General features: G+C 38.6%; 1 protein-coding gene and 1 pseudogene across 1 annotated transcript; both read right to left on the minus strand.

Moving 5' to 3' along the window:
• Positions 1-2,140: 2,140 nt before the first annotated feature.
• On the minus strand, positions 2,141-11,653 carry LOC106051962 (uncharacterized). The gene is made up of 4 exons (XM_056038911.1): positions 11,515-11,653; positions 9,136-9,338; positions 5,503-5,704; positions 2,141-2,444 (listed from the first exon to the last, which is right to left on the minus strand). The coding sequence occupies exons 1-4, from the start codon at positions 11,561-11,563 to the stop codon at positions 2,173-2,175; spliced, it is 726 nt and encodes a 241-aa protein (XP_055894886.1). The 5' UTR covers positions 11,564-11,653; the 3' UTR covers positions 2,141-2,172.
• Positions 11,654-13,500: 1,847 nt separating this feature from the next.
• Positions 13,501-13,638, minus strand: LOC129927935 (U1 spliceosomal RNA; annotated as a pseudogene).
• Positions 13,639-23,651: the final 10,013 nt, after the last annotated feature.

Genomic DNA, 23,651 nt, shown 5'->3' on the forward strand with positions numbered 1-23,651 from the left:
GGTCGCGGCAGAATGGGGGATTGTAAATATGGGTCGCCGAGCTTAAAAGGTTGAGAACCGCTGAGGTAGGCCTATAGCCTTTTTAAAAATAGCATGTAGTGTTTTTCTTGTTTAAAGATTTTAATGCGCTCCTTGGTCATGTCCACATTCTGATATGCTTGTGATTCTTGAACGATAACTGCAGGGCTAGAGAGGAGGAATGGAAATGAGATGCTTCAGAAAGATCCAAGGTATCACATACAAAGACTGCATCACAAACGAGAAAAAAAAAAAAAAAAAAAATAGACACTAAGGGAGAAAACTGAGGAAATTGTTTCAGGCTTTAACACTTGAAAATTATCTCTCCTGTTTATTGATTTGCAATTACTTTTACTTACTTTTCTTATAGGACCGATATGCCATTTTATGCTTTAGGCCGCGCAGCGGTTATCAACCTTTTATTTTCGGCGACCCCTTTTTACAATCCCCCACTCTGCCGCGACCCCCCACACACATACAGCAATAGAAGAATAGACAATAGCAATCCATATTTTCGATGGTCTTAGGCGACCCCTGGCAAATCGTCAATCGACCCCCAAGGGGGTCGCCACCAACAGGTTGAGAACCCCTGCTTTAGGGCTTTTTTGTTAGTGGTTCTTGAAAAAAAAAAAAGCCATTATGAGTTATTTATGTTCTGTCTGTTAGTCCGTCCGTCTGTCACAGATCTCAACAACTAGTAAAGCTATAGAAAATCCGATTTCATGCAATTTTGCACATTGCTATGTCGAGATACATACTAATGGTCTACTGAAAACGAATCAAGTAAACATGCATATTGTATGCTCATTTTTACATTCATAAAATAAAATTTAATAGGCAGAGTTTATAATGAATGATACGTTTCCATGATATTAGTAGTCAGAGAAAGTCAAGCAACTGGACATTGAGACCCTTGATCAGAGGGAAGGATTTCTTCAAGTTGCCATAAATGAGCGATAGGCTATTCACCAACCCATCTGTCTGTACTTCCCCCATCAACTAGAAGATCAAATAATCACATCCGTTTTGCGTGGTCACGGTTCTTTCTGCCATTCTCACCCCCCCCCCTTTTTTTTTTTTTTAATTGGTGCGAGGTCGAAGGCCGAGACCAACAAGGGACATCTTCAGATTCCATCAATATATCGCTACTAACGTTGAAAACGCCAACACCCCAATGCTTATGACGCCCGTGAAAAACAAACTACTTTCCATATCAAGATCACTAGCACAGACGCAACGAGTCACTTGGTACACCTTTGCATGTAAAGTCTGTTAAAGATCTTCTATAAAAGGTAAACGATGGAAATGTATAACGCTCTATGGGCCCCCTTTTATAAGAGAACGATATAAAATCTTCTTGCGGGACTTACTATCATTGAAAAGTCCATTTAATTGCTAGCCCACCGGCTAATTGAGTGCCTAATGCACTTATAGCCTGTCCGCCTCTAGGAACCATCATCACATATAATTGTTGTCTTTGGTCCCTAAACCGTCCCTTTTGGGACATAAACCTCCAATCAGCTTTCGTAATTGAGTTGTAGGGAGACGGATTGAATGGCTTGAAACTCTCGAGCTAGAATGAAGCATGACGGGATTATTTAAACGTATCAACAGATTGATTTCCGGAGATGTTTTCTGTCTGGAAAAAAAACTTGCTGCCGTTTCTTTGAGGCATGTCTGTTGTCAGCAAAATTTAATTGAATCTAACATTAATTAGCAAATAAAACATAATGAAAGTCACATGCCCTTTTTTTTTTAATTTCCTTTCGATTTACATGACTTTAAATTCAACTAGATCGAAGGGGAAAATGTCAAGATTGATTTGTATAAGTTCAAACATTGTGAAAAGAGATTTGGACTCTCATCCTAAAGATTTCTGTTGGTTTATTGTTGCAGGCTGTAACGTGAACAGTCAGGATAGAATGAAGGGCTAACAAAAAATTCGAAACTATTTTTGTGATCGCTTAATAAACCCTACAGACTGGACGAAAAGAGAGAGAGAGAGAGAGAGAAAGTGAGAGAGAGAGAGAGAAAGTTTGAGAGAGAGAGAGAGAGAAAGAGAGAGAGAGAAAGAGAGAGAGAGAGATGGGGAAGGAAAGAGAACGAATGAGATAGAGATGTGAATGAAAGATATATCTTTTTTTTTTTGTCTCATTAAAATGTAAATACAATGTCAAAGCAAAGATAACTCCATATTAGTGGAAGTAAAATGGCCGAGTTTGTTGCTTTTGTACTGTGATTATCTCCCTTGACTGTAATGGTGTTGTTGCTCTCGTCAACTGATGTTGTCTCGTCAACTGATGTTGTCTCTTCAACTGATGTCTCGCTAACGCTTTCAGGAATGGGTTCGACTGGGTCCCTGACATCTCCTCGTCTTGGTATATCATCATTTAGCCACTTTCTAGTCGTCATTTGAGATACTTTGGCTAAAGAGAAATTATAATGATTGTTATTGAAAGATAATTACTTCCGTCGTAAACTTTTATTATATATTAATCATTATTGTGCAGTTAACGGACGTCATTTAGGGCCCTGTCAAATCCAATCAGCTGAGGCGCGGTGGCCGAGTGGTAGGGTGCTTGGCTTCCGAACCGAGGGTCGCGGTTGAATCCTGAAAAAGACTGGGATTTTTTTTTTAAATAGGGCGCCTTAAATTCCACCCAGTTCTAAATGGGTACCTGACATTAGTTGTAAGGGCGGTTGGTCATTTTACTAGCCACATGACACCCTCGTTAACCGTGGGCCATAGAAACGATGACCTGTATATCATCTGCCCGATGGATCGCAAGGTATGAAATGGAAACTTCACAAGTGTGATCAGAACATCCTTTCTCTATTGTGAATACCATATCTCCTGGTTTAGTTAAAATCTCAATTTGAAGACATGCTTTACCTACCAAATTTAAGACTGGTATGGGGCTAATTGAATAATAATATAAACATTAAATGTTTCTAGTCTTTACATAGCTTATACCGAGTCTATTCTGTTTGTCAGTCTGGTAAAATGGGTGTACACGTTAGTTCTCCCACACCCATTCTCGGATCAAGCTGAAATATACGCAAAACTATTTATTGACATAGACAAAACATGAAACCAATAAAAAAAAAAGAAAGTAACGAATTAGACAATTAATTACTGGTAAACTAATACTCAAGTATGTTGGGTTTAGTCCTCTTAAATACTTGTTACCACTATTTTTCCCTCACGCATTCTCCGATCAAGTTTTTACTTTAGACAATTATTTATGGTACCTAACAAAAGACAGTTTGTGTGAAAACACAAACTCAAAATCGGCCCCCGAAGTGGTCCACCCAGGCAGGCTTCAATATTTTCAGAAAGAACATCCAAATGAAATTATTTCAAAGACAAATGAGAGATAAGAATGGAGAAAGAAGGTTAACAGATCTTGTGTAGTGCCCCAACGGTCCCGCGGATCAAAGAATAGGTGAAAGTGAATGTAAATTTAGATGTGAACCTGGCCTAACTAGTTCCCCTTTTAGACCTTGTGGCAGATGATGTAAAGTTCATCTGTTTATGTGGCCTACGGTTAACGAGGGTGTCATGTAGCCAGCACAACGACCAACCGCCTTTAATTTTCCCTAACTAATGTCAGGTACCCATTAAAGCTGAGTGGACTCAGAGGCTCCCAAAGATTCCAAAGTTGAAAATCCCAGTCTTCACCAGGATTCGAACTCAGGACTCCCGGTTCGGAAGCCAAGCGCTTTACCGCTCAGCCACCTCAACTCCCCTGGCCTAACTGATATCTTATAATTGATCTAATTGTTCTGAAAAGGCTCAATCTCTTGTTCAAATCCTCAAAAAAAAAAAAAAATTTCCGCAATAAAAATAATGTTCAGGAAAATGAAGTTTACAAGATTACTATTCGTTTTAAATTAGGTTTAAATTATAATGCATACTAATTAGCTTTTTCTCTTTAAAAAACTGCTTGCTTAACTGATTTGAAAAATTAGATTTTTCGCTTTCAGGAAAAAAAAAGTAGCCGTTGCATCAGAACTTTGAATGGTCTAAAATATTGTGCTGTCGGATTTTCAATATCTTTTCTAGTTTACGAGATCTAAACGGGACGGACGGACAGACGGACAGACATTTCGCACAAAACTAATAGCGTCTTTTCCCCTTTCGGGGGCCGCTAAAAAACTATATTAATTAATTAATTAGTGTTCATTAATAATTTTGTTTGATATCAGATAAGAGAAATAAATTGTAAATTATTGGTAGCTATAGTTTTAAGGAAGGAGTTATTCCCCTTTAGATAAGATTTTTATTTTAATTATATATATATATATATATATATATATATATATATATATATATATATATATATATCAACGTATTCAATTCCAAATAGTAAGGATGAGTGCAGTATATGCCCACGCCAACCCAGTAAAAAAAAAGTAAAGTTCCCCTTTCAGACCTTGTGGTCTATAGGGCAGATGATGTAAAGGTCATCTGTTTCTGTGGCCCACGATTAACGACGGTGTCATGTGGCCAGCACAACGACCACGCCAACCCAGTAACGACCTGCATATTGGCCTCTCCTCATTCTTCGTGTGGTCTTTTAACCCCGTTTAGTGGAAGTAAAACTATTGATATTTCTATTGTATTTCTGATGTCCTGTGTGTTAGCTTCTTGACTGGTGTGTCATGTTTGTATATACTTATGCCAAATCCAAATTTCATTCGATACTGGATTATACTCGGTACATTGAGGAAACTGCTGGTGTTAAAATAAAGTGGACATGCTACTGAGACGATTATTGTCAAGACATTACATCATGCCAACATTCATTCTCTGCTCTCTCTCTCTCTCTCTCTCTCTCTCTCTCTCTTCTTATCTTATCTTATAAAATACAGACGTTTCTCCAAAAAAGAAGATGATTACGTCCTACGCATCATGCATCTAGTCAAGCATGTTAAACAGTGACTTAAATTCTCTCTCTCTCTCTCTCTCTCTCTCACACACACACACACACAAACACACAAACACACTCTATATACAAGTCAAAACCTTAGCTGAATGACTCATTTTTGGGGTGGAAACAAAATATTTCACCTGTTATTACCTACAGTGAAAATAGAACAACTGAGCCCCTTTCAAGATCGAAATGGCAGCGATTATCGAAACGATTTTTTTAATTCGCAATTTCATCCAGTACGTTTCTACTAAGCTCAGCGGTTCTCAACCTTTTAAGCTTGGCGACCCTTTTTACAATCCCCCACTCTTCCGCGACCCCCCCCCCCCCAAAACACATACAGCAATTTAAGAGTAGACAATAACAATTCATATTTTCGATGGTCTTAGGCGACCCCTGGCAAATGGTCAATCGACCCCCAAGGGGGTCGCGAGCCACAGGTTGAGAACCTCTGTACTAAGCCGAGATACTTACACACACACTTGTACTTCCTTTTTACAAGGCTTACATCAACTCACTCTGTCTGTCTGTCTGTAATGTCTATACTTACGAATTACGTAGAGTGTTTCGGCTAGGTCGAAAGTAGCATTTAACCCCAACAAGCACAGGTAATCTGCGGCGTCTTGTAATTGGACATGTGGAATATGCAAAAGTATCTGCATAGTATCGATATTATTGCACGGGGTTGATCCATTATCTGCATCAAAGTTGGCTCCAGTCATGCTATATTTCCACGTACTCGGTCCATTAAACTAAAAAAAAAAATACTTTAAAAAAACACAAGACCTGTTCATTTACAACCACATATTTCAATACTGCAACACTTATTTCTCTTTTTTCTTTATAAACCCAAATTTATTAATAACCACTCATTAATTAACTAACTGGTTGTTTTTTTTTTAAATTGATTCGTGTGTTGTCATCAACAAAAAATAACTATGCAAATTTTGAGCTTGATCTGACAATGAGAAGTTGGAGAAATTATGTGTACAAATTTGTGCCAGACAAAGAGAAAGTTTTGTAAAAAAAAATACTTCACCAGGGGGCATTTCTTTTGTTATTTTACGAGTAGGCCTATAGGATGTACCTGCTCAAACCTGTTGCAAAACGGCCTGAGGTTCCGAGTCCCAACCCCGGACCATCGAAACAGACGACATTCCAGAGCATCTACCACACGATTAGGCAGATGCCTAGATCTCATGTATTCATGAACTTGTTAAAACCTTTATTAAACTTCCTTGCTGTGTGGAAGGGATAGGGAGTATACTTCCTATGTACTATAGTATAGCAATGTGAAAAAAAAAGTGTTTAGTGTAAAAGTGTGTTTTAAACAATAACAAGAGCACTTTTCGCGCCAAAACGGACCCTCAAAAAACGGTCCGAGCTAAAATGGACCACGAACTCTGCTGGCTCCACCCCTGTATGATATAAGTGCGTTGTACAAGGAGAAGCGCCCAAAATCACACGCACAGCCCTACGATATTTAAATGAAATTTGTCAACCAAAATCTCTCAGCCAAGTCTGAAGAATTGTACAAGACAATCGCCAAAAGGTCGATCCTAACTGTGCCAAGTTGTCGCGAAGACATGCAGACGGTACTTTTTTTTGTGTGACTGTGGAGCTCTATTCTGGAGAGACAATCCAGTGCAGAAAGAAGATGAAGACATACCATGCATTGTCACTGATCTGTCATGGGTGTGTTAAATGCATGTACCCTGCGTTGTCACTGATGTACCCTGCGTTGTAACTGATGTGTCCTGAGTTTGTTAAATGCATGCACCATGCATTGTCAATGATGTGTCCTGGGTATGTTAAATGCATGTACACTGCGTTGTAACTGTTGTACCATGTGTTGTAACTGATGTGTCCTGAGTTTGTTAAATGCATGCACCATGCATTGTCAATGATGTGTCCTGGGTATGTTAAATGCATGTACCCAGCGTTGTCACTGATGTGTCCTGAGTGTGTTAAAAGCATGTACCATGCGTTGTCACTGATGTGTCCTGGGTGTGTTAAATGCATGTACCCTGCGTTGTAACTGATGTGTCCTGAGTGTGTTAAATGCATGTACCATGCATTGTCACTGATCTGTCATGGGTGTGTTAAATGCATGTACCCTGCGTTGTAACTGATGTGTCTTGAGTGTGTTAAATGCATGTACCCTGCGTTGTCACTGATGTGTCCTGGGTATGTTAAATGCATGTACCCTGCAATGTCACTGATGTGTCCTGAGTCTGTTAAATGCATGTACCCAGCGTTGTCACTGATGTGTCCTGAGTCTGTTAAATGCATGTACCCAGCGTTGTCACTGATGTACCATGCGTTGTAACTGATGTACCCAGCGTTGTCACTGATGTACCCTGCGTTGTCACTGATGTACCCAGCGTTGTCACTGATGTACCCTGCGTTGTCACTGATGTACCCAGCGTTGTCACTGATGTACCCTGCGTTGTCACTGATGTACCCTGCGTTGTCACTGATGTACCCTGCGTTGTAACTGATGTGTCCTTGTGTGTGCTGTATTCATTGTCTAGTTACTACTGCACTATTTTCTGCGAATTGAAAGTCAGCAGGTGGAGTGCTACTGAATTATACTGTTGGTCTCCTTCAGCCGTAAAACGAAATTGGTTCATCTCAGACGGTACTTTTTCGTGTGACTGTGGAGCTCTATTCTGGAGAGACAATCCAGTGCAGAAAGAAAACGCAAGATGAAGGCGACATTTGCTTTGGCGGTAGAAGGAAGCTGAAGAAGCAGCCATTTTTCTTTTGGCTCTTGGGAAGGCTCTTTATTTCTTATCTTTTCTTTTAAAATACGAACGTTACTTTAAAATAAGAAGATGATTACGTCCTACGCGTCATGCATCTAGTCATGCATGTTAACCAATGACTTAAATTCTGCTAGATGTGAAGATCTTTTGTTTCGATGTAAAGATGTCTTGAGTTTACTACAAAATTGTCTTGATTTTTAAGTAACTATTAAATGTAGATTTCTATTTCAAACGATTACTAAACGCTCAAATGGGATCTTCAAATTCAACTGAGATTCAAATACAACTGTTAATTCAAACAAAGAAGACCCTTCAACAATAAACACAAAGCTTTAATTCTGGAACTAAGAATCACTTGAATAAAATACAAAATGCACAATAAAAGTATACAAGTTAACTATCTTCGTTCAAGCTCGTAATTAAAACTAGATATAATAATGGTACTTCTTCTTCTTCTTGAAACTGTCAGGTAGAGTGGAACTCCAGGCCAGCAAAAGTGAACAAGAGCTCCCTCTCACCGGCCTGAATAGGAACAGTGTACACTGTTCTGTCTGGCGGGTGGGTCGGACTCACGGCAAGAGGCCGCATACACTAAGACCCCCGCCATTTTCCTTCTCTATACCAGGCTAACCGTGCGGGACAAGCCATTTGAGGAACAGCGCCTGGATTGTGACAAGGTTGAGGGAGCTTTTTTACAACTCCGCGCAGTGCAATGAGAATGCTCTCGCACCCCCTTAGGCACCCCCACGGGAGTCTTGTTTTGCTACCCTTTAGCCTAATCGTTTCCTCCTACGATCGTTTCCACCCGGGCGTCACTATGAGGCAGGGTAGCATGCCCAGGATAATAATGGTACAACTTCTCTCGGCGAGATTTTGTCTACAACTGACTTTCTTTGTTCCAAACCTTCTGCCACCGCCAAAAAAAAAAAAAATGGCCAGGCCTATAACCTGAGTGATAACGCTGCTGCCTTTTATGGTCGCTAAATACGATCATTTCCGCGAAATCAGGCCAGCTGCAGGGACTAGTTGCTATGGAGATGGCCGAAGAGAGAAAAAAAAATAAACAGCCTGCTAGGAGACATTTCGCTTTTTTTTTTCTAGGGTTGAGGAAAATGCTTCTTCCCTGTCCTTACCTATCTTTGTCACTATCTCTCTCCTTGCGCTAACATAGAATCTAGTCATAAACTAAACTAAGCAGGGGCATAGCTAGGAATTTTCCATCACTGGGGGGACCGGGGTGGGCAGCTTGACCTCTTTGAAGGCCTCTGCGTTACATTTAATATTTAATGTAAAAAAAAAACCCACTAATTTTGGGGCCCACCTCAAGTGGGGGCCCGGTCGGATTTTCAAATTCTCCCCCCCCCCTCCTCCCCAGCAACGCCACTGAAACTAAGACATTTTTATTTTAGTTTTACCTGTTCTCTGTCTTCGGGTTTTCTAGACTTATGGTATAATGCAATCACATATTTTTCGTGAGTCTTTGTATCAGTCTTGCTTATCTCTGCCCAAGTAATACAATTGCCCGTGCTCTCGTTGACAACAGTCTTTGCAGAGCAAGACATGTTTAAAGATTCGCCTTCCGTCACGTTTTTCTTTTCCAGAAAACTTGCCAGGTGCCCTTCAAATAGACAAGTTATTAAGTATTGCCAGGTAAACTTCAAGGCGACAAGCTATAATTATAAAGTAGCATGTGTCAATTAGTAAAAAAAAAAAAAAAAAGATGATGACAGATCAAGTGAACGATCGCCCTTTTACACGTCACTCAATCAAAAGGATTTTTTTTTTTTGGTCAGAAAATTGCATAATCGTGTAAATAGCATGGACATGATGTATGCAGTCTGGATTGTCGTCTTGAAGATCCTGGGTTCCAACCCCGAACAGGGCCGGTCCTACAGGTTGCGGGGCCCTATGCGAAACGGATTGCGCGGGGCCTAATTTGGGTTGTGATAAGGATAATAAGTGAAAATTAAGATTTTGTATTAGAAAATAAATTCGTCTTTGAATTATATTCATACTTTACTAAGTACAAAATCAGTGTCAAATAAACTTTACGAGCCGTCTACAGTAGATAGTAGTTTTCCAACAAAAAGCCGATAAACATTCAGATCTGCCTTTTAGATTTAAAATCGACTAGAAAAATATCGTTTTTTTTTTCTAAGAGGTCGAGATAGATTTAGATCTATATTTGTATGCCAGTGACTATTAAAGTAAATTAAGTATTTGAACTTCTTGTTTTGGTTAAAATTCGGCCTATTATTACATTTTATTAAAGGAAAGCTGACAATGCCGGTTTTTTTTAATCGCGAGTAGTATTGGCGTTTTCCATATTAAATAACACCCCGAAATGCCAATTTTGTCTGTTTTAAGGAGATTTGCATCAGTTTTCAGAAGATTTTAATAATTTCAGGACATTTTCATGACTTTTTCTTATATTTTTTTTTATTTTAGGAGAATTCCTGGAACCTTTAAATAATAAGTTAAAATGGTTTAATTTAATAATTTACACCTAGAATTCGCATCGCGCGGGGCCTATGAAAGTGCGGGGCCCACTGCGGCCGCATAGGTTGCAGTGGCCTAAGACCGGCCCTGACCCCGAACGCCATATCCCGCCATCCAGCACTGAAATAATGTTTTCTTCTAAGTACATCAGCTATATCTCTTTCAACGATAAGCCCGTTCCATTTCTTCACATCGGTTTCTTCGTCTTCTTGGTACTTTTCCATGAAGGAAACTTTTTTGCGAGACCTGAGGACCTTGTGATATAGCCTTCTCGTGTACCCACCCCCCCCAACCCCAAATATTTCCCCTTATAAGCGTTTATGCATCTATTTAGATCCGATACGTCCCAATTTCGTCTTATCTTATAAATTGCAGGTGTTCCTTTCAAAAAGCGCTAAATACTCTATATGTGAGTATAATGTCACTCTCGACAGCACACAATAAAGGCTGACCATCAGGAAATCAACTGTCCTTATTATAAAGTCACATTGCGTGTGCATGGGACAATAATGCAGTCCCCTCTAGACAACCTTGATTTGCATAAACATTATGTAGAGTCCAGGTAGAAGTTTCGAGAATCTACTATCAGTGGCTTCTTTAAGCGTCTAGAAGAGAATCTTTGGACAGCAATATTTAAGGAGCGTAGAGCTAGCTATCCGGATCGCTATTCTTTATTCACGTTTGATTGGTCATTGTTCATGGCCGTTGGCCAATGTTACAATTAGCCATTTGTTACGAGTATTCTCAATTGGATTAGAGTTATTCTGTAATTGATTATTAATTGTCTGTATCTTCTCTGCATTTTAGTCCAACTACAATATTCTCCCAAAGTACAATCGTGACAACTGCATCTATAATTAATAAAAGATTAGAAAAACAATAAAATAATTCTTGACTATTATTATTATTATTATTATTATTATAGCTTTTATATAGCGCTACTTTCATGCTTATAGCATGCTCAGAGCGCTTTTGGTCCATTTGTGGACCAGTGGGGGGGAGGGGGTATCTAGGAGTTGGTTTTCCGTGCTGCCTTTAGGCGCTCAGTAAACACAACTCTGCCCGAGTCGGGTGTCGAACCTCGAGCCCCCTTCTAGGTAGCCAAGCCAAGCCAAGTTCAAGCGCACTTGGCCTCTCGACCACTATAGTAAAGAGTAGATTCTACTTTATAGAAGTCTAGATGCAAAATGTATAATTTATAGTCGAATAATATTAAATGTAGAGCCAGATCTTTTTCTGTTTCATTTCTACTTTATAATTTCTACATTGTGCATTTTTTTTTGGATTTACATTACCGAATCTGTAGTAGCTGGTTACAAAGATGAAATACGCTATAAAGAACATTCTCGTGCTCCTGGCATTAGAATTTCAAGGGATGAATCTTGTATGTATTTTAGTACTTAATAACAAGATTCTAGGTGTCTCTAAATCATCAAATATAACCCCGTTCATAATGAGGATCAATAAACCCAAAAACAAGTGTTTTTTTTTTCTTTCATTCGACGCGCAATTCTTTATTATGATTAATATGTGTCTATGCCACAAATATATTATATTATATCTAGACGCATGCGGCCTCAGAACGAGACAGCTGGAGGTCACTCACGAAGGCCGCGGGATACACATTTGAGACCAAAAGAAAATCCTCTGCCGAGGACAAACGCAGACGGCGAAAAGAAAATCTAAATCGACCACCTGCGGACAATGGTTATGACTGCCCTGGATGTGGCAAAATATGTAGGTCACAGATGAGGCTGCGCAGCCACGGGAAATACTGCATTTCTCACTATTCTTCGGACTCGAAGACAAGCCTTATTATTAGACTGGAGATGGAGATCTTTTAACACTACAAAAAATGTGAATTTTTTTTAAAGTTGAAACAAGGCGTTGTTTTGTAAAGTAGTGTTTGTAAAATGTTTGTTTTACATGTTTCGGATGTTCCTTCAGAGTTGAAGATAGTTTACTTCCTAGTCCAAACCTCCCGCAGGACGACGGGGGATGGCAGCGGGCAGGGTTTGAATACTCGACCGTCGATAAGTCCGAACGACAGTCCAGCGCTCAAACCGCACGACCAGGCAGCCAGTGTAGAGATGTAATGTCTAATCTGCGTCTGTAGGCCTATAACTTTTACTGTTCAACAAATAGGTTGCGTGTTTCTGTACGCGTCAAATTACTAGCGAGTTCATGGTTACAGACATGCAGACGAATAATACAACTCCACATATAACGTGAACAACCAACAGGCGTATGAAGTATAACTGTTTAATTAATAATGGGAGCAGTGTAGTCTCAGTCGCTACCATGAAGCGATGTTACCTCTATGAAAGCCTCGCCTCAACTGTCCGTTGAATCTAGCTAAGCTACAGCCTCGCTTTGGATTTAGGTCGTCACGATTAATGTATTCACTAGCAGTCACATAAATGCCGAACTGGGAGTCGACCCCTTAGTTAGGTTGTGACAGGGCGTCGCATCAGGTTTGTGGGACATGCTCTCCGACAAAGTGAAGTACGCATACCCAGAGTTGCGATGACACGGAGGCCATTACGAGGAAAGCTCAAAAAGTAACATCCTAGTACAACTTCACGCCACACTTTCATGGAGGTCCTCAGAGCAGGTAAGAAAAGGCTTCAGACATTGCCAGTGACAGATTTTTGTGGAAACAGCTATCTGCCCAATGCGCAGAGCGGCGCGGGAGGATCTAAGTCATTAAAAATAGCACATTAGGTTTTTGAAATAAAACTTTTTAATAGCAGGATAATGCACTATAGATACCTCAGAACATGGGCGTAGCCAGGATTTTTTTTCGGGCTGGGGGGGGGGGTTGAGGGGGCTTCTCCCCCCCCCCTCCGCGGAAAAAAATTATATATATATATATATATGTGTGTGTATACATAATTAATCTTTATTACAGTCTGACCCTTTCGGAAGACGTTTATTGTTTATTGTAGACTCCCCGCCCTTGCTAACAAGGGGGTGTGGGGGAGTTCGCAGCGCTCACCCAGCGCGGGGCGAAGCCCCGCCGCCGAGCACTATTTCTGGTATTGAAAGCCAACAAAATGCATATTCTGAGGTATCTACAGTGCATTAGCTAGCTATTAAAAAGTTTAATGACTCCAACATTTTAATAGTGTATATATCATATGTCTAAAGTACTTTTCAGGTTGTCATTATAAAGTGTTAGTATCAATTCTGCCTCTTGTAGTTAGCAATTAAAAGTTGCATTGCAGATTAATGTAGCATCAACTTATTATCATACTTAATACCTATGTTGTAGTTTTTATAAGGGAATAGCGCGAACGCAGTTCCCCATACGCAAAAATTACGCACCCGAGTCACCCACATTTGGGGTGATCGCAGGGTTCAGCCCACCCGAAGTGCAATGGGTAAGCCTCGACCTGGGAGAACCGCCATCTTTTTTTTTTTTTTTTTTTTTTTTTTTTTTAGGAAACCTCAGCTTTTTAGCTTTTGACTACAGTTGTCTAGCTTAGTACATCCTAGGAATCCTTGGGCTTTTGCCTCTTTTCTTTGCCTCTTTTTTGGGCGTTGCCTCTTTTTTGGGCTCTTGCCTCTTTATTGGGCTTCTTTTTTTTTTTTTTTTTTTTTTTTTTTTTTCAAAGAAAAAACACAAAACATCATTCTAAATTAATAATTAACACAAGGAAAATTTCATAAAAAAAAAAAAATAGATAAATAAATAAAAAAAAAGACATTTTTATCAAAGTCATATTCCAGGATTTTCAGTATGATCGCGGAGTAGGCTGCATCGAAGATCCATAAAATGGTGACAGGAATGGGTCCAGAAAATGATGACAGCAGAGTTCCAAATAAATGATGACAGCAAAGGTCCAGAAATAGGTGACAGCAACGGTCCATAAAATGTTGACAGCAAATGTCCAGAAATAGGTGACAGCAAAGGTCCATAAAATGTTGACAGCAAATGTCCAGAAATTGGTGAAAAAAAAAAAAAAAAATATTCACAAAAATTTTGAAGGTGTTCCTTAAAATGAGTATTGCCAAACTAAATTTTTATTATTTTTTTTTAAAGACTTATGAGTCATTAGCATTCATTTTAATTTATATTTATATTTATTTTTATTTTTGCAACAATTTTTCCCTTAAGAACCTAAGACACAGGACCTCTATCCTATATCCTTGGACATTCTCTGGGGTCTGCTAGAGTTACAAAAATGTACATATAATGAAGCAAATTGGTTTCTATTTAAGTACAGATCACAAAGTAAGTGTGTGTGTGAAGAGCTTAAAAAAAATTATTTCGTTTTGGCATATAACTCATTTTAAGATTAGATTTATTATTATTATTATTATTTATTGTAATAGTGTTGTTTTTTTTCCGTTTCCGCCATCGTGACCACGGTAGTCTCCTGTGCCAGGTAAGTATGATAAAATGTTCTAGGTTTAGAGGCGTCTTTAAAAAATTAATGTAACACATTTAAGCTTTTAGCAATATTATAAAATAAAATTTAAAAAATAATAGATATTATTAATGATAAATATTTTTGTCTAACAATCTTTTTATAATAAAAAATATATTTGTATTTTACTAACAATTATTAATTTTTCTATCGAAAACATTGAATATTGTTTTGTAAAACAAATATAGTTTGTGAAAAATTAGGCCCTTAAAATAATTGTGCAAACATTTCTTTTGATTACCTCCCCTATTTCTTAGGCCAAGTATTGCAGTTTGAATATCTGTCGCGGGCACGTTGCCCTGCCTCATCGTGGCGCCCGCGTGGAAACGGCCATTAGAGGAAGTGGCTAGGCTAAATGGGTAGCAACACAAGACTCCCGTGGGGATGCCCACGGGTAGACGAGAGTCCACTCATTGCACGGGCGGTGTGGTGAAAAAGTCCCCACAAACCTGTCACCGATCCATGCGCTGTTCCTCAAAGGGACCGTTACATAAATGGCGGGTCCCGCACAGTTAGCTTGGTACATTGAAGGAAAATGGCAGAAGATCCCGGTGTATTCTCGGCCTTCGGCCGTGTCTAGCCCACGCGTTGGGGGCCAAATGCATCGGTCAACATCAATGCTTTATATAGGCATTGTCTAGGGTCTCTCCCAAACAGAACTGTGTGTTCACACAGGTTTTTTTTTTTACTGTTTGGCGTCCAAGCAGGTTTTTTTTCAAACTTAGGGCTCGAAGAGCCTTCGGCTCAGCCCTTAGACATCAACATTGAATATCTGTTAGTTACTTCTCTTTATCGGAACTTTATCCGAAGCTTGATTGTCTCTGTACCTCTTTTCACTTAGAAAGTTAAACACAAAGTACTGAATTATTTGTACACACATGGGCGTAGCCAGGATTTTTTTTCCGGGGGGGGGGGAGATTTTTTCGCCCTCCCCCCCCCTAGGCGAAAAAACAAATTTATATGTATGTATGTGTGTGTGTGTGTACTTAATCTTTATTACATTCTGACCCTTCATTCTTTCGGTAGACGTTTATTGTGCCATAGCATGAATTCTTCCTGGAGTTAGTGGAAAAATTGCAGACTATCCGCCATTATTATTATTATTATTATTGTCAGCAAGGGGTCTGGGGGAGAGCTGTGAGCCACCAAACACTATTTCTGGTATTGAAAGCCAACAAAATGCATATTCTGAGGTATCTACAGTGCATTACCTTGTGTCACAGATCACATTATAGAATTGTGTGTACATTTCTTATTTGAAAGAAATATAAGCCATCGACATGAGTCTCGGGATTTAATCCTCAAATTTAGACACTTGAAATTCAAGTCAGGATTTACCCAAGGGACGTAATTAGTATGTTTGAAATCTATTGGTTGATTTGAATTTAAACAAAGACATTTTTGAAAAGAGTTAGCGCCAGAGAATTGGCGGTAGTAAGAAAGTAAAAGTCAGTCGATAAAATAATGTTCTTGTAGTCAGTCACGTTTCTAAGAGCTCTGTTTGAAAAGCCTTTGTAATATGCTCATTGATTTGTAATTTGTACATAAACTGTACTTACGTTGTATTTAATAAAGTTCCAGAGTTTTGTTTTATCAAAGAATCGTCGATTGTCATTCTAGATCGTCATTTTTGTTAACTATTGAATTCAAGTAAAATCCCCGGCATAACAACACATCGTAACATCGTGCATGTTGTTACATCTGGCACAAGTGTTGTTACATTTGGCACTCTCCGACTAACAAAAGTTCATGGACAACTTTTAACGAAATTTATTCAAGATCTAGGACCAATTTCTAAAACTCTTCAAAGGAACTTCATTCTTATTTAACGGAGGACAGAATTTCTGTGTTTAACAGGTCAGTTGGTTATCGATAATTTATTTATAAAGATTTTCGTTAGAGTTACGTCTAACTCACGAAATCTATTATTATATGTAATTGGCAAAAGGAATAAGACCAATATACATAATAACTGGCAGTATAAAAAAGACCAGTAAATCAAATAACTGGCATTATAAAAAAGACCAGTAAAGCAAATAACTGGCAATATAAAAGACCAGTAAATCAAATAACTGGCATTATAAAAAAGACCAGTAAATCAAATAACTGGCATTATAAAGAAGACCAGTAAATAATCATTTGTGCAGCACAAAGTAAACAGAAGACCAGATTTAACCAACTGTTAAACCAGTAAAAAGTACATCGGCTCAATAGATCTATATATTCAATCATACGACTCCAGTAACTACAAGTCTACTGTCAAGAATTTATTAGCAAATTGAGGCTTCAAGAACTTTTTCATTATATTATTATTATATCTGAGATAAAGCCAAAATCCAGATATTGAACATTTTGCTCCAATACAAGAAACTAACAAAAAAATTAAATATGGCTTCCAGTGCTAGAACACAACGATTCTTCGAATTAATAGAATTAGCCAAAGAAAAGCATATCCCAAAACCAGACCAGTGGCAGTGGGCAGAGAAACAAGAAGAAAAAGAATACCAAGAGCAAGAATCTGAAAAACGCATGCAATTAGAAGAAAAAAAATTGCAAGACGCCGAAAAGCAAAGACAACATGAAAAAGAAAAAATGGAATTCGAAAGGCAAAATAAAGAAAGCATTCCAATTCAAGGTCACTCAAATATGTTTGACAAATACAGATTAATGAACAAAATATCGGCTTTCAACGAAAACATTGACAATATGGACTCGTATCTCATAAGATTTGAAGAAATAGCTACAACATCCGGTCTACCTGAAGCACATTGGTCGAGCTCACTCCTCACCCTTTTGACTGGCAAAGCTGTCAACATTTGCTCACAACTGTCCATCAATGAACGCAGCACTTACTCTGATATCAAGGAAGCTCTACTGCGCCAATACGGAGCAACTTCAGCCAACTATAGAAAGAAATTTTATAATGAAAGGCCACAGCAAAATGATGATCCTCAAATTTTTGTAGCTAATATGTCAATGTGGTTTGATAGATGGGTATCCATGGCCAAAATAGAAGAAAGTTACCAAGCTCTTCGTCAACATATTATTATCGACAACATCACCCATGCTCACTCGGAAGATATTCAATCCTACATTATAGAGAGAAATCCTACTGATATACAGACATTAACCAAGATCATCAGACAATATAGAGCAGCCTATCCAAACAAGTCAGTCAAACCATCTGTTGAAGAAAATTTTGTCTGCTTTGCTCAAGACAAAAATGCAAGATATAAGTCAGATGACAAAGTCAAATGCAACAAATGTCATAAACTAGGACATTTCACGTCTCAATGCCGCAGCAGAACCACAGAATGTTCATTTTGCCATAAAAAGGGTCACCAAACTCATGAATGTTGGAAAAAACAGGCAGTCTCCAAAAATCAAAATTTTGATAGACCCACATCACCAACTCAAAGATACATCAATAGAGAGCAATACAATCTCAACAAAGCACCTGGAAATAATAAACCAGATAACAAACCTCGCTACAGAAGTCATTCACAGGACTCCAGACCACAATATATGCCAAACAGAAGCTCATATAACAGAAGCTATTACAATGAGCACTCTACTATGACAGTCATTGCTAAGTCCAATGGTCTCAAATTTTATCCAGGCTTTGTAGGAGACAAGAAGGTGGAAGTTCTTCGTGACACCGGAAGCACGTCCACATTAGTACATGAACGCTTCGTACACGCAAACCGTTTCACAGGCAACCACGTCCAAGTCACTGCATTCAACGGAACTGTCAGCAAGTTACCTGAAGCCATCATTTATGTTACTACACCATTCTTCAGTGGTCAAACAAAAGCATTAGTAACACCCAATCTACCAGTGGACCTAATCATTGGAAACATAGAAGGAGTTAAAGAATGCACTCCTCAAGAACTTGCTGAATGTACAAATGCCATAGAGCAAGGGCAAAAATGTTTGGCAGTAATGACAAGATCCATGTCCAGACAACAACATTTGGCACCTGAACAAGTTAGCCAAAATAATCACATGGCTACCTCAGTTACTCAAGTTATGCAGAATGCAACAGAACCAGTTACTAGTCCAGTAGCCAGCAATAATCAAGAACATTCAACATGGACACCCCCAGTTACATCAAGCCCATCCCTACCGGTCATAAGTCCACCTCCAATTCCCGAATGTCCATTGTTGAACTTTGAAGAACAAGACGACATGCCCAGAGTCTCCAGCAATGATACAAGAAATCTAACTGGTCAAACTGAAGTCCATCAAGACAAGTCTCATGAACCAGAAGCAGATAACAAAGAAATTTTTATTCAATCAACTTTGGCTATACCAGACAAAAGAAAAACTATGCAACTTGACTCTAACACTCATACAAGTATTCCTCATTTGAAAGAATGTGAGTCAACTCAAGAAGCCATTACAACCATGAACATTGGAAGTCAAAGAATATTACATGAACACATGAAATCAAGATATTTTGCTCAAGGAGATCAAATCAATTTACTGTTACCAGATTTCAGTAACAAACTGTTTTACAAATGGCAAGGTCCATTTACCATCACCAGAAAGATTTCCAACCTGCTTTATGAAATCAATGTCAACAAGGTTACCAAAGTATTTCATGTTCATATGTTTGAACATTACCATGAAACAGATAATGAAGACATCAAAGCAGAAGTTGATAATTTTACAAGCTTAGCAACTATTCCTGAGGAAGAAGAAACATCATCAACACCCATTCCTGAGATAGATGTTTCATTACCAGCATCAAATCAATTTGACATTCCCAAGGTCATCACTCTGGATGACATAGCACTACAGAAAGTGAAGGACACTAAAGTGTTTCCAGACCATGCAGATTTCCTTACCAGTGTTTCTGAAACATTCCCATTACTGCAATTTGAAAACAACTCAGAAAGCAATAACATTGACAACACCAAGTTTCATCCTCCTTCTACTCAAGGGGCAACTTTTCTTCAGAAAGGAACAAATGAACTTCTTCAACATTGCTGTATTGACCGATTGAACTCAGACATGTTCAGTCATTGCTCTATTGAACATTCTAATGCAAAGCATTCTGCTACCATTGTTCTACAGCGTCAAAGTTCATCAACCAGAAAATTGAGTTTTGGTTTCGGACAGTTCTTATTTTCACCAAACTCAAACGCGGTTCAATCAGACATTATCTGTGAGTTCAATATGACATGGAGACAACAGCTTCATAAACTGAAAGACATTTTCTTCAAGTTTAGAAAACGCGTACACACATCCATGACGGCAACTCAGAAGGGTTATGAACTTCACACTTACATTTTATATATGTACTATACCATATTTAGTGTCACTTGATCCATTATCATTCATACTCGTCAAGGAAGAACATTATCCAGTTATATTTAATTAATAAATTAATTTGTTTACTCACTTTTTCCACAGGAGTTCTATATCAGATGTTATATTTATTTTAGCAACAAGCAACCCACTGAGGAAAGTCACTCATTCAAGATACTTTGTTTATTATGTTTCAGCATCTTTGCATATGACATGCATCAGACATCTTAATTTTTAAATCATGAGCATTTTATTTCAGGTCGAATATTATTGCATATATCCTATTATAATGGTACAGATACATGACAGACAATTGGAATTTTTCAATTCTTCACACATGTTGAGATTTATATCACATTGAGTATTATTTTCTCAGAAGATTGTCATGTACTATCACAATTATTTTTTCTATGTCAATTTTTCATATGCAATATATTTTTCCATGTACACAATTTCAGTAGTACTATTACCCAAATGAGTTATAATGTCATATTTTAATATTATCATGAGGCACCATGAAGAGAAGTAACCTATTCAATTCAAGATTTAATTTATCCAAGTATTATGCCTTGTACAACTTTTAATATTGTTCATGACAAGCATTGTCTCTTTCATAACCACTTGAATAGTGAGACAGATATTCAAAGTCATCAATAATTTTATTCACTGCATTTACATATTTTTTTATCTCCAATTTTACTTTATTTTGTCATATGTTACCTCAACCATTTTTCTATAATTTCATGTATGGTATTTTGTGTATATTTAAATATTTTAATACATATGAGCATTTCTATTACCATACAAATGCTAAATGGAGAGGGGGGTAATATGTCACAGATCACATTATAGAATTGTGTGTACATTTCTTATTTGAAAGAAATATAAGCCATCGACATGAGTCTCGGGATTTAATCCTCAAATTTAGACACTTGAAATTCAAGTCAGGATTTACCCAAGGGACGTAATTAGTATGTTTGAAATCTATTGGTTGATTTGAATTTAAACAAAGACATTTTTGAAAAGAGTTAGCGCCAGAGAATTGGCGGTAGTAAGAAAGTAAAAGTCAGTCGATAAAATAATGTTCTTGTAGTCAGTCACGTTTCTAAGAGCTCTGTTTGAAAAGCCTTTGTAATATGCTCATTGATTTGTAATTTGTACATAAACTGTACTTACGTTGTATTTAATAAAGTTCCAGAGTTTTGTTTTATCAAAGAATCGTCGATTGTCATTCTAGATCGTCATTTTTGTTAACTATTGAATTCAAGTAAAATCCCCGGCATAACAACACATCGTAACATCGTGCATGTTGTTACATCTGGCACAAGTGTTGTTACACCTTGCTATTAAAAAGTTATATTTCAAAAACCTAATGTGCTATTCTTACTGACTTAGACCCTCTCGCGCAGTTCGGAGCATTTTCCGGCAAGCTTTTTCCGCAACTCTTATTTTGCGTAATTCATTTTGTCGGAGAACATGTCCCGCAAAACCTCATGCGACGCTCTGTCACAACCTTACTAAGGATTCGACTTCCAGTTCGGCATATGATTTCTTTGATTTAGACCCGATCTCTATGACTGACTCCCTAAATCTGTCTTAGCCATCTTTGTTGAGCCACATTTAATGATTTTCAATTTCGGCAGAAGACTATTCACACTTTATTAATGGAGCCCACGCCACTGGTAGAAATTTGTAACCTTTCTTGACTACGCTCTTGGAATTACATGCCAGTATTTCGCTTTAAATTTTATATGAAAAGGAAAGTTTTTTCGTCAAATCATCTGTTGAGGGTTTTTATTTTTAATTCAAAACCCCATTTAGCTACGATCATAGAATTTGGTGACTGTAGTTTGCTTTAAAATAATATTGAAGAGGGAGGTTTTCAACTCTAAAAGCTCTATAGGGGAATTTTAAACTCAAAACCATCTGGAGAGGTTTTAAACTTTAAAGAAAAAGCCATCTGGAGGAGGGGGATTTAAACTCAAAACCCCTTTGGCTACGCTCATAGATTTTATAGTGTGTAATTTGCTTTTTTTTTATATTGAAGAGGTACTTTTTAGCTTTAAACCCCAACTGGAGGAGGGGGGGGGGGGGTTAAACTCAAAACCCCTTTGGCTACGCTCATAGAATTTTGAGTGTGTAATTTGCTTTTTTTATATTGAAGAGGGGGTTTATCGTAAATTTTTGAGGGGGTTTTAAAATCAAAATCTTCCTTAACTGTGCTGTTGGAATTTGGGGATAGTTGTTTGCATTGTTTTGTTTTGTTTTATAGAAGAGGGGGATTTAACTGCAAAAACCTCTGGTAGGGGGTTTAAAATTCAAAAACCCCTGTAGGGGGTTTTAAACTCAAAGCCCCCTGGTAGAGGGATTTGTACCTCAAAACCCCCTTACAGAGTTTTTTTAAATCTCAAAACCCCCTGGTAGGGGGATTTAAACTCAAAACCCCCTGGTAGAGGGTTTTTAACTCAAAACCCCCTCGGCTGTGCTGTGGTAAGTGATGATTTAGTATTAAAATCGCAACTAAAATAAACAAAATGAAAGAAAAAATCAGTCACTTCATTTCGTCCCCCCCCCCCCGCGGTGGGGGGGGGGGATTTCATTTCGGGGGGGGTTGAACCCCAATAACCCCACCCCCCTTGCCAAGCCCATGCCTCAGAATATGCATTTTGTTGGTTTTCGTTACCGGAAATAGTGCTTAGCGCTGGGTGAGCTCGCAGCATAGCTAGGATTTTCTTTCGGGGGGGGGGGGATTTTTTTCTCCCCTCCCCGCCAAAAAAAAAATTATATTTGTTTGTGTGTGTATATAATTAAAGGTTGTCATGGCCAGGGGGTGTCAATGGGGATAAGCTCCCATTGTCTATAAAAATACTCCTAAAGGCATGCGTCTCAGTTAGCCTCTGACAACTAAGTCCAGCACCTGGCCTGCTCGTGTGGCTTAGATACTAAGCCCGGCGAAACTGCTCTTACTAACAGGTGAAGGGGTGAAATCGGACACCTGGCGCCACAAAACCAGAAGCTTCGGGCAGATGGAGCTCGTCATCCTAGTAAGGCAATTAATCTAATAGAGGGGTACTCTGACTTCAAATCCCCGCTGCCTTGCGGTAATAAGACTTCAAGAGACAACCTCGAGGAAAAATCAGGAGTGAAGCCCCTTAGGCGTTGGGAGTATCAGCTTTGAAATTCTCTCCGGCAGCTTCTGCAACTGACCTGGTGCCAAATGTAACGCGAAGCGTTTCTTTGGATCACATCAGCAAGGTCGAGAGAGGGATCATGACGCATGGGCCACCCATGACCTCTTTATCTAAGGCCCAGGAATGCGCCACGGAGAGGAAACTCTGGTGCTGCTGCAAAGCGGCTAAAACAATACGGGAGACAACAGTTACGGGTTATAAGTCAAATTTGATTGGCGTAATGTATGGACGCCACGGGTTGTCTCTGACGGTGGGAGAGGTCTTTGCGCCTCACTTTGCCCCATCTCAAGACGTAACCAAAGCCAGTAACTCATCTGGACGCATCCATTGTCTTCCGAGACAGAAGGAGCTCACCCAGCGCGGGGCGAAGCACTATTACCGGTATTGAAGACCAACTAGATGCATATTTTGAGGTATATATATATATATATATATATACACACACACACACACAAACACATATATATATATATATACATATATATACATATATAT

Source organism: Biomphalaria glabrata, chromosome 8 (genome assembly GCF_947242115.1).
Source record: "Biomphalaria glabrata chromosome 8, xgBioGlab47.1, whole genome shotgun sequence".
Lineage (NCBI taxonomy): Eukaryota > Metazoa > Mollusca > Gastropoda > Planorbidae > Biomphalaria > Biomphalaria glabrata.